At 40.3% G+C, this 18,328-nt stretch overlaps 1 protein-coding gene across 4 annotated transcripts in view; it reads left to right on the forward strand.

Annotated features, from left to right (window-relative positions):
* meis2b (Meis homeobox 2b) overlaps positions 1 to 18,328 on the forward strand; it is a 58,371-nt gene that overhangs the window by 8,678 nt on the left and 31,365 nt on the right. For all 4 annotated transcript variants that reach the window (XR_009793872.1, XR_009793871.1, XM_061812914.1 and 1 more), the window contains exon 8: positions 16,995 to 17,134. Coding sequence is in view for 2 of the 4 variants with exons in the window: in XM_061812914.1 (XP_061668898.1) it covers positions 16,995 to 17,134 (140 nt within the window). In the remaining 2 variants the exon portion in view is untranslated. The remainder of the gene's footprint in view (positions 1 to 16,994; positions 17,135 to 18,328) is intronic.

The following is an 18,328-nucleotide window of genomic DNA, read 5'->3' on the forward strand; positions in this document are numbered from 1 at the left end:
CACTTATAAATGCCAGGGAGTCTGTTGTACCAATTAACTAAATGTATGTAATTGTATGCATAATCAATTATAATTATACATACAGTACATACATTATATGCACAATTTTAATTTGGTTTTACTAACGGTAAAACATTTGTGACAAATCTTGGCACACATAATTTTATTCAAATTTGTGTCCTGTGCATTCCAGAAAAAGTGAGATGATTTAAGATTTTGTTTGCATTTGAAAATTATCTTTCTCTTGTATTTTCACTTTATATTCAAATTTCATACAACTTAATATTGAGATACATACATGCACTGGTACATACATAGATGTACACATACAAAATATGCAATTTGCAAACATAAACAATGAATATACAACTATTTAGATTCTATTAACATTTTTAAAAATACAACAAAACCTTCAGGAAGAATACGAGGTTTGCAAAATTAACGTATCTCTTAATTTGGCTTTTGAAAATTCAGAAATTTTCTACAGTCTGGGCATGTCCACCTCCTCTTTGGAACATTTTTCAGTCGGAGCCAATTTATGTGAAACTTTACCATTTTACACAAGCCAGATGAACGACTCACAACCAGTTTGTCATCAATAGGCTTTCTGCAGTAGCATACACTTGCTGTGTCACTTGTAGTAACATCTGCTGTCTTCACAGATCACTGAAAACACAGGTCTGGATTTCTTGAAAACCAACTTCCCACTAATTTTGGGAGAATAACATTTCTGTGATATTTGCTAGCTTTCAAAGTCTGTTCATTGAAAAACGTGCCATCATATGTTAATCTTTGTACATGACAACCTTGTCTTGTCCGAAGAACAAAATCACAAAAGTTTAAACCGGTAACCCCTAACCGTGGCTGGATTTGGGAAAAAATGCACATGTGATTTCTTGAGCTCCAGAACACCTTCCCTTTCTTCCAAACAAAACTAAGAGTCATGAGCTGCCTCTTCAAGATTCTGTTCTTTCTTGCAGTGCACTTTATCTCGATGAGCCCCACGCTGCAACAATCACAAGATGTGTCGCCATCAATGTCAATGTAACGTACAGTAGATCGGACTTGCAAACGAAATCAATTAAACTAGTAAAATTATGTAAAGGTATGCAATAAGGATCGAGACCGATTCCTTGTATCTTTTCTGTATATCATTGTTTGTGATAATTGTCCAACTGCTGTGCAATATCTGATAAAACTGTCAAGTTTAGGTCCGACGATGATGAGTCCGCCATGATACTTAGAAACAATCTTGCCGTCGAAGACAGCATCATAAACAAAAACACGTGTTAGGCGTAACATCCCTGAAAATCATCTATTGACTGTCAACTCTACAAGTAATTGAATCTGCATGAGCAGTGAGCATGCAAACCAATGCAGAGGCAAGTAGGCAAGTCCCAAGTGAAAATCATAAGATGTACAGAGTATTGAGTCCAGTCGAGTTATTTTAACAACAAAGTATTACTGTTATTATATGTAATATTTATGTAGATTTAAGTATTTAAAAGATGTTCACACAATGCACCTATATATATATATATATATATATATATATATATATATATATATTACTATTTATTATATATTGGTGAACCAAATAAATGTCAGGTTCTGATTGGTGAACCAAGTAAATGTCAGGTTCACCAATCAGACATTCATTAAACAGGACAAAAAAGGAAGCAAAAACACCAGTTCAAGTCTCGCGAGGAGAGGAACTGCCTCGTACAATTCACCACTGCACTCTCTGATTATCCTTTCCTCAGCTTCTTCTTCTTCTTCTTTTCCTTTCGGCTTGTCCCGTTAGGGGTCGTCACAGCGTGTCATCTTTTGCCATCTGAGCCTATCTCCTGTATCTTCCTCTCGAAACCCAACTGCCCTCATGTCTTCCCTCACCACATCCATAAACCTTCTCTTTGGTCTTCCTCTCACCCTTTTGCCTGGGAGCTCCATCCTCAGCACCCTTCCACCAATATACTCACTCTCTCGCCTCTGAACATGTCCAAACCATCGAAGTCTGCTCTCTCGAACCTTGTCAGTAAAACATCCAACTTTGGCTGTCCCTCTAATGACCACATTTCTAATCCTATCCAACCTGCTCACTCCAAGCGAGAACCTCAACATCTTAATTTCTTTCACCTCCAGTTCTGCTTCCTGTTGTTTCTTCAGTGCCACCCTCTCTAATCCATACATCATGGCCGGCCTCACCACTGTTTTGTAAACTTTGCCCTTCATCCTAGCAGATACTCTTTTGTCACAAAACACACCAGACACCTTCCGCCAGCTGTTCCAACCTGCTTGGACCCGTTTCTGCACTTCCTTACCACACTCACCATTGCTCTGGATTGTTGACTCTAAATATTTGAAGTCCTCCACCCTCGCTATCTCTTCTCCCTGTAGCCTCACTCTTCCCCCTCCACCTTTCTCATTCACGCACATATATTCTGTTTTACTTCGGCTAATCTTCATTCCTCTCCTTTCCAGTGCATGTCTCCATCTTTCTAATTGTTCCTCTGCATGCTCCTTGCTTTCACTGCATATCACAATATCATCTGCGAAGATCATGGTCCAAGGGGATTGCAGTCTAACCTCATCTGTCATTACCACTGCAAACAGGAAGGGGCTCAGAGCTGATCCCTGATGCAGTCCCACCTCCACCTTAAATTCCTCTGTCACACCTAAGGCACACCTCACCATTGTTCTGCTGCCATCATACATGTCCTGTGCTATTTTAACATACTTCTCTGCCACACCAGACTTATGCATGCAGAACCACAGTTCCTCTCTTGGTATTCTGTCATAGACTTTCTCTAGATCCACAAAGACACAATGTAGCTCGTTCTGACCTCTGTACTTTTCCACGAGCATCCTCAGGGCAAATAATGCATCTGTGGTACTCTTTCTAGGCATGAAACCATACTGGTGCTCGCAGATACTTACTTCTGTCCTGAGTCTAGCATCCACTACTCTTTCCCATAATTTCATTGTGTGGCTCATCAACTTTATTCCTCGATAATTCCCACAGCTCTGAACATCTCCTTTGTTCTTAAAAATGGGAACTAGAACACTTTTCCTCCATTCTTCAGGCATCTTTTCACCTGCTAGTATTCTGTTGAATAAATTGTTCAAAAACTCCGCTAACCTCATTATACATAACACCCTCAATTTCAAATTTTAGTCTCATCACTCGATCTGATACTCTTTTCACCTCCAAGACATTCTTAGCCAGCTCTTCCTTTAAAATAACCCCTACTCCATTTCTCTTCCCATCTACTCCGTGGTAGAATAATTTAAACCCTGCTCTTCTAGCCTTACTACCTTTCCACCTGCTCTCTTGAATATCAACCTTTCTCCTAATCATCATGTCAACCAACTCCTGAGCTTTTCCTGTCATCGTCCCAACTTTCAAAGTCCCTACACTCAGTTGTAGGCTCTGTGCTTTCCTCTTTTTCTTCTGACGATGGATCTGGTTTCCTCCTCTTCTTTGCCTTCGACCCACAGTAGCTGAATTTCCACCGACGCCCTGCAGGTTAGCAGTGCCAGGGGCGATCGTTGTTAACCCGGGCCACGACCGATCCGGTATGAGATTCTTTAGATGAACGCTCATATTTATTTGGCACAGTTTTTTTTACGCCGGATGCCCTTCCTGACGCAAACCTCTGCATTTATCCGGGCTTGGGACCGGCCTACAGATTGCACTGGTTTGTGCCCCCATAGGGCTGCATTATTATCCTTTCCTCAGCACCTCTATTTATTTACTTTTAAGACCCCCTTTATTTACATGGATGTTACAAAAAGGAGACGACAAGCAAAACAGTTTGAAACAAGGTGTACATGTGTGTGCATGTGTGTGTGCATGTGTGGAAGATTGCTGAATAAATGTGTGGTCATCATTTCTTTAACAGGCAGCAGTTCTAACAGTTCTGATGATTAGATGTTTTTGTTCTTGCTATCTCCTGCTAGGAGGCTGCCACGTTATCTAGAGCAGAGCAAAGCATTTAATTATTGGAAGCAGATGTATGATGATTATGATCACAATTATTCATACATTTCCCCCCTGTTTATCCTACATTTGCTACCACGTTTTCTCGAGCAGAGCAAAGCATTCTTCATAGCAGGCAGAGACAGTAACTGAATTGGAGCAGAGCAAAGCATTTCTTCATTGCAGGCAGAAAATGTAACTGAATTGGAGCAGAGCAAAGCATTTCTTCATTGCAGGCAGAAACAGTAACTGAATTGGACTAGAGCAAGGCATTTCTTCATTGCAGGCAGATCAGTAACTGAATTGGAGCAGAGCAAAGCATTTCTTCATTGCAGTCAGAAGCAGTTACTTAATACTATTTACAATTATTTCTACATTATCCTCCTGTTTATAGTACATTTGCTCAAATCCTTACATTATCTAATAGGTCACCCTTTCGGCTTACACTCGGAGGAAAATATAGCACTAATTACTTGTAATCTTCTGGATCAAAGAACGGGTCTGGAAGCGAAGTCATAACGTCATCATCGTAGTCAACAATATCTCTGTCATTACTCGGTTGTGCCAATAATGGATATATTTGTGCCAATTTTGAATTTGTCGGGGCAAAAGCAGTGGTTATAAGTTGGTTAAGTGATGCCTTTATGCAGGGAATACAACAGCATCCACACAATGCAAGAATAACACAGCAAACAGCGATAGAAACTAGGACGGAGAACGCCATTTATTTTAGATTTGACAAACTTTTCTTCCCACCACTCAGATCTGGCTAATGTGTTTACACCAGAGTGCGCCTTCATCTTGTGGTTCAGGGTGCGGAGGCCTTGAATGGCTCTTGTGCGTGACACATCAGGTGCTGTGATATTTGGAATAAACAACACTGGTCACCGAACATTGAGCAGTTGCCACCCTTCTCGGCCAGGAGCATGTCGACTGCTATGCGGTTCTGGAACGTCATGCGTGAGGTTGAAGCTGGTTGTTCCCTTATGGCAATAAAGCCTGCTTCCGGATAATTACCTAGTTTCTGTACATTGTGATGTATGCAGTTGATTCTGTCAACATTTTTATTCGGGGTTATCCATAACAAGATGGATTCCCATCCTGCAGCAATCTCGTTAACCAACTTATACTCATCTGGTATGCAGTTGGGATGCCATTTGCATCAATGTATGTCAGATCTCCCTCTTTCCAAGAGGACCTTCGCCTTCGGGAGAACCCAAGGGGAGCTCTAAAGATGGATGCGGCCAAATGTATATCCTTTGCTTTGGATGGAAACACAGTCACAGATAAGAGCAGTGAAACCAGTGTACATGTTCCTGCTGCATTTGTCAGTGTGTCATACAACTTTTGACCAACACACCACCACAACAAATCGCTGCATGGGAGCAGTGGGGCAGTTTGCAGATGGATATCATGACACCATGTTTTGTTGAGACTTCCCACCTTAAAATATGTCCCTGTAAAGCTAACACAGGAGAAATTAGCCACTGCAACATAAGTAGAAAATATCAGTTTATCATTTACTGCCTTAGTTGTTGGATAAACACTTTTCCATTTCTGACAAGTGGTGTTAGGAGTTGTTTTAGTTATTACCTCTAGGGTACATTGTATTGGGATTTCTGCTGGAATCATGCGTAGTAGTGGCCCAGGGCCCATGCACGTGATGCAACTATAGTTTACCTTGTTGGCTGCATTCTACATTAATAACAACCAGTTGTTTCCCATTTGTAAAAAAAAAAAATAATAATCATAATAATGAAAAAATGTTCCTCAGGTTTTTCGGTTAAAATACTCCCTCCATAGTATAAGTACTCTTTTGTATGGCATTCGGGTCTAAGGTAGCATTAAATTGGCAAATGGTGAGAAGAAAGTGGGGGTTTCATTTAGCATAAGCCCAAAGATGGAATCCCCGGCAATTAGACTCTGCCAAGGAATTGAAAAAGTGCTGAACTGATTCACTGGGAGGCACACATGGAGTCCTCCTCTCATGCCTCGGTGACTCCCGCATAGTTGTTTACCAATGTTATTTGAAATGAGGTTGCTCCTCTTTATCTTATGTGTAGTAGGCATAGTTGACTGAGTATAATTATTGGTTCGGTTGTTATGTATTTTTGTCAGCTTTACAGGTGTCCAAAAGTAGCATATGAACAAAAATATCATTACGGCTGTCAATGTTGCAGCCCAAACCGCTATCATATTATTTAGTCATTTTGAAGTCATGTCGACCAAGTCACCCCTAAATGAGTCAAGTGTCTTTTAAATCTTCACCAGCCTTCAGGTATTTTCAGATACTATAAATCTGCACCCACCGTATGCTGGACTTTGCTCACCTTTCCCCTTGGGTGACTCAGCTGAGATGACCTTTTACAGTGTGTAAGGTGTATCCACGGGTTTATTTCTGCTATTTTGTCCATGTCATTCAGCTCTTGCTCAGTCTACGCCAGCGTTCGGGTAAAACTGCATGTACAGTAGATGTTAATTCATAAACAGACATGAAGACATGAATAGACAAATGGCAGTAATAAGGTTATTAAAGCACAGTAACTTCTTACATTATTTTTTCTGATGGTGTAGTGCAGGGATGTCAAACTAATTTCTCTTACGGGACACGTTGTATTTCGGCTTTCCCTCAGAGGGACATTTCGAGTGAAGGCAGCGTGGGATCAATTCCCGCTCAGTGATGGTGTCGACATCTGCACTGCGACTGGCTGGCGACCAGTTCAGGGTGTAGTCTGCCGCTGCCCGAAGTTAGCTGGGATTGGCTCCAGCTCTCTCTCCGAATAAATGCAGAAGGGTTGCGTCTGGAAAGGCATGCCGCAGGAATGGCACAAAAATGGCTTCACACGTCAATGCTGATAAAATTTCCAATTTGTTTCTAGTCCTATCAAATTGATGCATGTGAAATTTCCTAGTGACACGCCATTGGAAAACAATGTGTTTTAAGTTTTTCAAAAGAAGTTAATGGATACACAGAATCCCCCAACTTTTTTTTTTTTTTTTTTGCATTCATTATCAATTAATAGCATTGGTATTATCTCTGGATCTGTGCAAACAACACAATCTTTTGGGCACGTTTTTTGTATGTAGTTATCCAATTTGTTTTGTTTTTATTTTATTTTATTTGTTTTTTGGGGGTGGGACCTTGAGTGGTTCCCACAGGTACCACTCGAACAGAAAAATGAAAATAACGGATAGCGTTCATCCAACACCCAACAGCAAAATTTCACTGTTTAGTCACCATTATGACAGCAGTCTCACTCCCATGTGTAACCGGACTCCAGCGACCTTGGCAATGGGAATGAGAACAGCTATCTTACAAGTGGCCAATAAAAACAAATTAGTTTTGTTTGTGTGTTAACAATGGTTTCAAAAGCAATAACTTTCCTACAATCAAGAAATGAATTCAAGTACACCTTTTTGCAATTTTTTAAGCTGTTTGGTGTTCTTAATAACTCCTGAAAGGGACCCACTTGTGTGCTTTTTTTCCCTTCATCATTTGTCTATCTCTTATTGTGTGGAAATTATTGGGAATTTTTATGGTCTCCCAAACAGTGTTTTGAATGGAATGAGACCCTTACGTGCTTGTAATGTATGTATAGTTAGACTAAATCTATCATTGTGTCCAAATTGCTCCTACGTGTGATTGTGAGTGCGGCTGTTTGTCTCCATGCGACCTGCAATTGGCTGGCAACCAGGTCAGGGTGTACCTTGCCTCCTGCCCGTTGACAGCTGGGATAGGCTCCAGCCCTCCGCGCGACCCTTGTGAAGATAAGCGGCTAAGAAAATGGATGGAGGGATGAATGGAAGTGTAGCTTGAGGAAACTGACCACTTTTTGTATACACATTCCCTTGTGGATTATGTCGCACGCAGATCAAACAAGCCCTACAAAAAAAGTTTTTTGTATACAAGTTAAATCCATGGATCATGTAGTGCCTTTGTACCAGGGCTATCATTCCCCCTGTTGAGACCTGAGACTTCCCATGGCTCAAGATTGCCGCCCACTTAAAACATGTTTTTGGTAGAATTTTTTATTTTTATTTTTTTTTGGATCTGTGCTGACATAATTCCCATTTTGTAATGTAGTACCTTATTTTTTCCACATTTTTAGTTCTACTGGTAAGCTTTGTTGTTGCATTTTGTTTAACACATCATCTCAAAGTATGTCTTCATTTGTTACATGGTCAGCTAATCCCATAAATGTTTTGGCTGCTGCTTCTTTTGCTATTTTATCTGTAAATCCATTTCCTAACGATTCTTTGTCTGTATTTGATGCGTGTACTGCACATTTATATATGGCTATTTCTTTTCATAATTGAACTGCTATGAGCAAATTTTGTAGTAGCTCTGCATGTGTCACTGTGTTCTCTGTAGTTGTCGCTATTCCTCTATTTTTCCAGGATTGTCTGTGTAGATTGTGATAACACCGTGAATACAGCAGCATCTGGTCTCAGATTGTTTAAGACTGTCCAATAAGATATTGTCTGTACAGTTCAGTCATCCCAATCCAAATCTGGTTATTTTTCTGTCCAATCAGGAATATTTTGTATTACCAAAACAAATTGTCCCAAACTCTTCCACTCCCGTTGTAATGATAATAACCATTGTGTGAGGTGGTGTCCATTCCTTGTGTAGTTTGTCAGTCAGTCTTGTTCCTCTCACCACGACTGATATACCATCTGAGTACAGATAATCATGATTTTGTCTAGTGTGGGCTGTTATAAGTTTATCTTATACTACATTGTTACATGCAATGAGTCACCTCCTACGTCATTTTGTGGTTGTTCAATCAAGTCTTGAGCTGTTTGCAGCAAGAAATCTCCTGTTCTTGTGGGAGGTTTGCTTGGAATATGTAAGGTGTAATAATAGAGCGCTGGATTCCTATTTTGTAAGATATTTAACTGTCCTCCCAGTAATTCCTTTTTTATCTTTTTACTTCTATTTTTCCTGTCAGAGAGGGAATTAAGTGCAGTCCTAGTTTCAGCAAGGCATCTCTTCCCAAAAAACGTATGGGACAAATTAAAAAGTTGCATTTTGGGAGCATTAGTTGTGACATTTTTGATGGGGAGATGGCTGCTCTCGTCCTCATCTGCGGCCACAATTATTAAATGTTTCGCATAAAGCTGCATAAATTTCTCCTTCCTCTGTCAGAAAGGTGTCAACTTTCTTTTTCTTATTTTGTAGCACTCTTTCTGCGTGTAGTGCTTGGTTAACGTAATGTTACAGGCTGCCAGTCGGTTTGTCAACCCAATGTTTTTCAATCCATTGTTTTGGAGGATTATTTGAATTTGCTTGAAGAGCATTTTTTTAATTGCCCTTGATACACACTCCCTGGAGTGTGATCTTCAGGAATGCCACTGTTTGCTTTAAAACATGCAGTCGTTCCAATTCTATATTCTTCAAATTGTTCATTGTTATTTTATTTTGCTCTTCCAGTGGCAGAACAATTTGGTTTTTTTTTTTCTAAATCTAGCAGAGGTCCGCAATATTAACCCTCGAACTCCCTGCTGCTGTGAGAAAGTACTTTGCTGTCATACAAATTTATTGTACTTCCACACCATTTAAGTGGTAAGATTTTCTCAAGTCTTGCGTTCCCTGGACGAATTATATTACATCACCTTCATGAGATGTGATACCTTTTATGGCCGTTTTCACATCATCTTGAGTCCAGCTTTTTGTTGTTGTTGTTTTGTTTGTTTGTGTGTGTGTGTGTGTGTGTGTTTCTCTTATTTTATCCTGCAGGTTAACTATATATATTTTTTCTGTGTATGTTGAGCTGGCCAGCAAAGTCATATTGTGTTTTCCACAAATTTAGATGTTTTGTTTTAGTAGGACATTTGCTTTCTACAAACTTCTTGTCCTTACACATCATTATTATTTTTTTTCAGATGTTGTGTTTCAACTATTTTGCTATTTATCAACTATTTTGCTATTTGATTTTCCCCTGTTGGAGTCAGTGGTTCACCTTGGGTGACTATACTGACTTCCTCCTGAACAGGGTGACAATTACATTCCGTTTGAGGTAATTTTCAAGCTTCTACCACAAGTGGCGGAGAATTCTTACCTCTGCATCCTCAAACAGTTGTCACTCAATTTCCTGTTCAAATGAGGTAGCGAACCGCCACTCACACTTTTACACATGCACACGTTTCACGGAGCTCATGTACAGTGAACTGTGGTCAAGAGTGTTTTGGTGCCAAGTGCACATGTGAACATCCTTGATTTTAATAAAAAATGTTTGCATCGCTATGAAGATTTATACTTCTTCTTCTTTTCCTTTTGGCTTGTCCCGTTAGGGGTCGCCGCAGCGTGTCATCTTAGATGAATACATATTTGTTTGGCACAGTTTTACGCTGGATGCTCTCGACACAACCCCTCTGCATTTAGCCGGGGAGAGAAGCTCATACCACCTGGTATTCCCAGGCGGTTTCCCATCCAAGTACTAACCTGGGCCAAACCCACTTAGCTTCCAAGACCTGATAAGAGCGGGCATTTTCAGGGTAGCATGGCCGTAAGATTAGTCAAAGTAAAACAGAATATATGTGCATGAATGAGAGGGGTGGAGGGGGAAGGGTGAGGCGAGAGAGAGAGGAGATAACAAGCATGGAGGACTTTAAATACTTGGTGTCAACATTCCAGACCAGGGGTCAGAAATGCAAAATTTTGAAAGAGCCACAATGGAACCAAAATTCATAGATAGATAGATAGATAGATAAGCAAGCAGGGGAACCTTCCATGCCATGCATTATTTCAAACAATGATGTCTTTGTGTATTGTCAACAGTTCCCTTGGAAATGGTGGTCCCAGCTCTTTTCAGGTTGTTGATCAAGTCCTGTCATGTAATCCTGGGCTGATTCCTCACCTTTCTAAGGATCATTGAGACCCCACGAGGTGATATCTTGCATGGGGCTCCACTCCGATTGATACTGAGTATCATGTTTAGCTTCTTCCATTTCATAATGATTGCTCCAACAGTGGACAACAACTTTTTTCACCAAGCTGCCGGGCAATTTCAAAAATATGTATAATATAAAAATATATATAATAAGTTTTGTCCGATACCATTAAACATTTAGAAGGTGATAATAAATGAAGGTACATGGAAAAGTTAGAGACACTTGGCATAGAGGATCCATATTTAATGTTGATGTTTTCGCCTATAAGAAATCTGAATTCGCTTCCCTGTCTTCGACAATTGGATATACACATGTATCTGGTGAAAAAGTCTTTGAGATTTACACAGAAGAGTTTGAAAGCGTATAAAAGTTTGGAGGACGAAGAACTGTCTCATCTATTGTGATAACCAACAGCACAACAGGTCTCAGGAATTGTGAAAAATCTGCTCCAGTTAGCTTTGTTCGGCTGGCAATATGGTGCCATAAAAATGGTGACATCATGTGCTTAATCTCTATAGGGTGTTTTTGTGTTTTATGTCCATGTCCATTTTCCATTAATTAATATGTGTAATATTAATTCAGTTTTGTCATCGTTCAATCTATAAATGAAAATTTCAAGTTTGTATTCCTGCATTGGAATTCTTTTTCAGATAAAAACTTACATCACCTCTAGCTCCAATGAATAAATTCTCCAAAATATTGCAAATGACAACATTATTCAAACAATATTTTTCTAAGAGTAATTATACCAGCAAATGATTGCCTTATCTTTAAAGCAGGGAGATTTCTGACAGCACCAACCGACCACGTGTGATGTCATTTGGGACCATTGTGGTCGTGCCAATTGGTTTAACCACAGGAAAATGATCCTATCCACTAGTGCCTGGTGGTTTGGCTTCTGGCTGCCTGTTTCTTTGTGGCTGCCTAGCCTTTGGTTGTTTTCTTGTAAGCTGTGTGATATGCAAAGGGGATTCCCTTTGATACCTCAACCCCCAAGGTTGACCAGAGCTAAGGGGGCTGAGCTATCTGAGGAATGCAGGGAAGAGTCTGGGGGGGGAGAATAAGCTTTGAATGTCCATCACAAAGAGGAAGATAAAACAAAAGGCAGATCAGAGACAGGTCAAAAAGATTCTATATAATTATACTGAAAAATGTATTGTGAGGAACAGCATTTGTTGAATTTTTTTGGTAGAAGTAAGGAAGATGGAATGTTGTATGGTACGGGTGCTGACATGATGTCACAGTGTTACTCTTGGCTTCTACGGAAAAATGTCCTTAGTGTGTGTGTGTGTCGTGTGGGTGTACTAAAAAGGATGGGGGCGCCCGAATGACGGAGGTGGGATAGATGTTAAGGGAGAAGGAAAGAAATATGGGTTTAGTGGTCACATCTCTATTGTGGTATGGTTCAATAGGCTCACGTGTGTGTGGTGTGTGTGTCTGTATGTGTGTGATAAAGAGAGAGATTTATGTCTTAATTACACTATAAAATTAAACAGTCATTTTTTAGTTGTTGTATTGAAATTTTACAACACTACTTTTTTTCTTTAAAGAAGTGGTGGTGGGTTTTATGAGGTTAGAATGAATTCATGGGATTTCAATTCATTACAATGGGGAAATTTTACTTGAGTTATGCGCTTGGTCATGTAACAAATTAAACTTGTAAGTGAAAGTATAACTTCTCTTTATTTTTTTTATCAGAAATTTTGTGAGGTTTTCAACTGCTTAGTTTTTACTCCCATTTTTTCCAGCTTGCAAATATTTAATCATGTCCAGATCCTAGCATAGAAGTATTCCCTGAAACTTTGAAACAATCCAAAATGCTCCATTTAGAGCTGTGTATCATGCCTAACAAGGGAAAGAACTGTGTGGCATCACTGCTGATGGATCAGGGACCTGCAGAGCTTATTAGATAGGCGTGCTGGCCTTGCATCACTGATGCAAATGGGGTACAGCAATCAGTTCTGCTCAGTGCTCGCCACTTTGTCTTTTTCACACACTATGCACTGACTGCTCGTCACACCGTAGCAGTGTTTAAACGTAAATGTATAAACCATGAGTAAAATAAAACAGCTCAAATTAAATCCTTAAATATATAAAGCATGAGTAAAATAAAACAGCTCAAATTCTGTGAAGATTTGACATGAAAAACAAGGAAATATGAAACGCTCCTACACTTGGTTAAACATCAACCTGCCTTACAATATATATTAATTTACAGAAGACAGAATAAGACTGTTTGATCTTAGTGCCTCTAAAATAAATTCCTGTTGTAATATCCTTTTCTATTGATTATTTTGCGATCAATTATTATTAAACAAGTGGTATTTGTAAGCTAGAGTGGCGCTTTAATAGAGTTTAGAAACGGTACACTGTGGCAAATTAGAACAAATGGAATTTGTATTTTTCCTCTTCCATCTAACCTCAAGACTCTCGAGGCTAAGTTTTACAATCTTTTTGTCTCATGATCCCACTTCCAACACAAAAGCACACACATCTTTGAATACATCTGTCTATCCATCCATTCTCTGAGTCGCTTATCCCAACAAGGGTCGCAGTAGTGGTGGAGCCTATCCAAGCTGACACTGGGCAAGTTGTGGGGTCCAGCCTGAACTGGTTGCCAACCAATCGGAGGGCGCATTAAAAAAAGAAATAATAAAATCAAATTCACACACATATTCACCTCTCATGCATGTTCTTGGAATGTGCAAGGAAACTGGAGAACCCAGAGAAAGCTCATGCAGGCAAAGTGCACCAGGGGAGGGCAGATTTGAACTGTGAGGTAGATGTGCGTTTATCGTGCCGCTTGTTTAAATACATAAACTGGAAATATGAATGTTGCAAAAAGAGAAAGAGAAATATTTTCATGAATTAGCATCCAATTTCTTTCTTCTCTTTTGTCCTCTTCACATTCCAGTCATAACTGCTTCGATTTGACCAAATTGTCATGTCATTATCCAAGCCGCTTATCCTCACAAGGGTTGCGGGAAAGCTGGAGCCTATCCCAGCTAGCTTCAGGCAAAAGGCAGACTACACCCTGAACTGGTCGCCAGTCAGTCGCAGGACAGATATCAACACCATCAGAGTAAGTTTCTTTCGGCTTGTCCCTTTCGGGGTCGCCACAGCGTGTCATCTCAGATGAACGCACATATGTTTGGCACAATTTTTTTTTACACCGGATGCCCTTCCTGACGCAACCCTTCTCAGGGAGTGGAGGCCCCAGTGGGATACGAACCCACAACCCCTGGTTTATCAAACCAGTGCTCTAACCACTGAGCTACAGGGCCTCGATATCAACACCATCACTGAGCGGTAATCGATCCCACGCTGCCCGCACCAAAGGCAGGCACGTGTACCCCTACACCCTCAGTGACTCTTGACCAAATTTATTTTTTTTAATCTCAAGGGGGAAAAAAAACATACATGCCAACTGAAGAATCAAAAGTATCACAATATTTTGGAATGTTTAGTGTGTCAAATGAATAAAAAAAAAACAAAAAAAACAAGAAAAGTCTATACAGACAGTGTTGTATATACTGTATATCACTGCTGTTAAGAGAAGTAAAGGCCGGGATGAGAGTACATATAGGGCAAGGCTCTTCCTCATATCTTCGGGTGCTATTTTTTGTGTATGTTTTTCTTCTTCGCCCGAGGGCAATACTCCAGCCATCCCCACAGTATTGCCTACCCCATTCACCTCCACCCTCCAGTGTCACGCGTGGAGATTGTAGCAGGCAGTGTGAAGCTGCCGCTGTTCGGTGGGGGCGGAGAAAGAGTAATGGGAGGCGGGGATGAGGCAGGGGGTTGGCAGAATTGCACGGGTGTACGATTTTGAGACTGAACCGTCACACACTGCTTAGATTGGCTGAGTTGCCAGGGAGCAGTCAGAAGCGATTAGTGTAGCAGAAGATCTGCCCTGCGGCTTTCTCCTCTCTGCAGCACAAGAAAGAGGGATGAGGCAGGAAGAGAAGAGGAGATAGTCCAGAGTGAAGGGGGGAGGGGGTGTGACGTGTCATACATAGAGGTAATTAGTCTGAGCCAAGGCTCTCTCTTTTTTTTCTTCTTTACTTTTTTTTGTGTTTACCCTACAACTACAAGGAGTCAAAGAATTGGACAATAGTGAACATAGCATGTTTATAAAGTATAATTATATAATATGGGCTAATGCTTATTACCATAGTTGGATATTTCCAATATTTGGGAGAAAGAAATTCTGACAACAGAATTATTAAAAATTATATGATGACCAAAATGACTGTTTTAGTCCCTGAACACTTACAACAACAAATATACGACTTACAGGCAGGAGTTTGGACTCTATTACAGCATTTAGCTCTTTAGTATTTGTTTAATTTTACAACAGAGAGGAATTTTGAAGTCCAAAAACATGCATAAAAGGTATTGGTGGAGAATTTTTTGGTGTATGGATTTAGGCCATAAGTGTATCCATTAAATAAGTACCACAATGAGTCAATTTATTAGGAAAACATTTATCACGATGTCCTCTTACAGTGAAGATTTTTTTTTTTGCCATGAAGTGATGACTTCAAAAATAAAAACCAGAGACACCTTTCTCAGATGTCAAAACTCAGAAAGACTTCATTTAAATAATGATTAATTGAGAGGTGAGCTAAGCTTTGTGTCCTTTTATTCTGGATTTCCTCTATTGTTGTTGTTTTAATGTCATTAACTTGGAATTTGTAATGTGTAAAAAGAAAGAAAAACTGCTAAATTCTAAGGATTTGAAAAGGGCTAAAATTGGTAAAAAAAAAAATAAATCTATAATAACATTGTGCATGTTTAATTTTCCAATCAAAATAGTGGATGGGACAATAACCTAAATTCACTTAAAAAGCCTATACCCAGAGAGATATAACCTAACACCATTTAATTCTGAAAAAAAAGATAACAGTATTGAATAAGTGACCGAGGCAACCTCATCTCACTCTCTGTCCATGACTCTGAGATGCATACCATCCGTCAAAACTCCCACAGCCCCCCATCCCTGCCCCCCTCCCCACTCCTCATCCATGGAACACATCCTTTTTAATGTCAATATTCATTAGCTGAAATATTTATTCATGAATATGGCTTACAAAAGATGCCCTTGATTGATGCATCCCTAAAAACAAAAAGACATGCTCAGGCAAATCTTAAGAAAAGTAGGGTTTCTGTCCCGCCTCAGGGGAGGAGTCTTTCAGATTCATTATTCAGATACCCTCCAGGCAGGCTTTCAAGGCTACTCTGCCCCGAGGGCAAGAAAAAATAACCACCACTGTTAAAAGTAAATCATCTCAGCTGATACACAATTAATGCCAGTGACGGACCAGAGTGCGTCTTGCGCTGCAAAATGGAGGGAGTTAGCAAGCAGGGGCAGAAATCTTTGTTGAAAGGAAGCCTCCTGCCATAATTCGTGCCACTTTTTTTCTGAAATCAAACAACCATGGCGCGAATGGCGGGATCCAGAGACCCAGACGATCCTGACGCAGGTGTTGTATGCCATGCATGGAGCGAGGGTTGGGGGATGGGCTTTGTCGTTGACTGAACACATGGATATAAAAGGGTGATGAATTTACTATCTCCAGCCCCGGCCCCGCCAACTCATCCACCCTCATTTTGCTTCAGCACTCAAACATGTGCCTTGTTTCAAAATGAGTCAAAATTGGATTTGATGTTCTTGGGTTTGTACTTACTAACATACACAGATCAGGCTTCCTTTCTGTTTTTACCCTTTTTCTTCTAAAGAAATCATTAGTCTCATTTCAAATAGAGGTCACATATAAATAACATTATGTGTAGCGCAGAATGCCTGAATGAGTGTTCATTATTTCACGTTGGGCACACAACTCCTGCAGTCATTTCTTCATGTCAAGAGAGTGACTCCGATTGTATTAATAGCTCTTGGTTTTTTTGAGCTCCCACACTCCAAACTCCTCTTCATTATCCAATGTCCGGGGGAGTCAAACAGAGGTAAGAGGAAGAATCTTGTGCTGCCATTCTGCGCAAAAATACACCCTTTTTCTGTGTGCTTTTTCTGACAGACAAGGATGAAGTTGAGGTGTAAGGGGTAAATTACGTGTCCAGTTCACAACATGAATCCTTGTTTTTTTTTTTTTAATCGTAGGAGATGGGCTTGACAATAGTCTGGCATCACCAGGAACAGGAGATGAAGATGACCAAGACAAGAAGAGGCAAAAGAAAAGAGGCATCTTCCCTAAAGTGGCTACAAACATAATGAGAGCATGGCTATTCCAGCACCTTACAGTAAGTTTTATAGTGGGTACATTGTATTAGAAACTCTTCTCTGGTAAGCGTTTCCACTGCAAGTTTTTTTGATTGTGCAACTGCACTTCGGTGTAAAAACTGGCACATCTTGATTTTTGTGCAAGACTCATGAGGCTATTTGGTCATTTGTCAGACCTATCCCTGCCAAGCTGGGCGTGTTGGCACACCAAGAGTGGAGATGCAATTGGCTGAATTGGTGCCTATGAGGATTACATCTTGGTTTTGGCATAGGTGATCAAACGAACAAACATTTAGACAAATTTGATCGGGACAAATGCAGGCAGATAGACAAGCAAGCTCCTGGCTCTGTGATGGATGACAGACTTATTTCAACAGCAGGCATCCAACCCTCTTAATTACTGCAGAAATTAATTCATCCATCCATTTTCTGAGCCGCTTATTCTCACAAGTTTTGCAGAAGTACAGCCCAGCTCATTGGGCAGGAGGCAGGAAACAACCTGAAGTGGTTGCCAGCCAATGGCAGGGCACATAGAGACAGACAAAAGTCGCACTAACAATCATACCAAAGGGGGAATTTAGAGTCTCCAATTAATGCATGCTTTTGGGATCTAGGAGGAAATTGGAGTCCACGGAGAAAACCCATGCAGGCATAGGGAGAATATGCAAAGTCCACACAGGCGGGCCTGGGATTTGAACCCTGTTCCTCAGAACTGTGGGACCAATGCTCTAACCAGTTGCTCCACTGTCCTGAAATTAATTAATTAATTCAATACGATTAGTATTGCTGGAAAGTCTTGGCCAGTTCAGGGTGCACCCTGCATCCTGCTCGTTAACTGGGATAAGCTCCGGCACTCCCACAACCCTTGTGAAGATAAGCAGCTAAGAAAATGGATGGAGGGATGATTAGTATTCTCATCAATGTTGTTTAAATCATGCCACTTACTGGCCGGCACACAACTATGGGGGAAGTGTAAACAAATAATGATTGAAGTTGTTATAGATACATGAGGTCCACAAATATTTTCGTCCTTTCTACTGGCCCATTATGTATTTTTTAAGGGTATCCACTAAGGATCAACACTTCAGTCATGCATCTGCATCTTCTTGTGCAGATAAAGACATCTCCATGCAAGACTGTTGTGGCACTTTTTAAGGTAACAAAAGAAGTCACTTCGATTATACAGGATTAACCAAGGCTTTGATGACGCCGAT

The sequence above is a fragment of the Syngnathoides biaculeatus genome, chromosome 23, assembly GCF_019802595.1.
Source record: "Syngnathoides biaculeatus isolate LvHL_M chromosome 23, ASM1980259v1, whole genome shotgun sequence".
Lineage (NCBI taxonomy): Eukaryota > Metazoa > Chordata > Actinopteri > Syngnathiformes > Syngnathidae > Syngnathoides > Syngnathoides biaculeatus.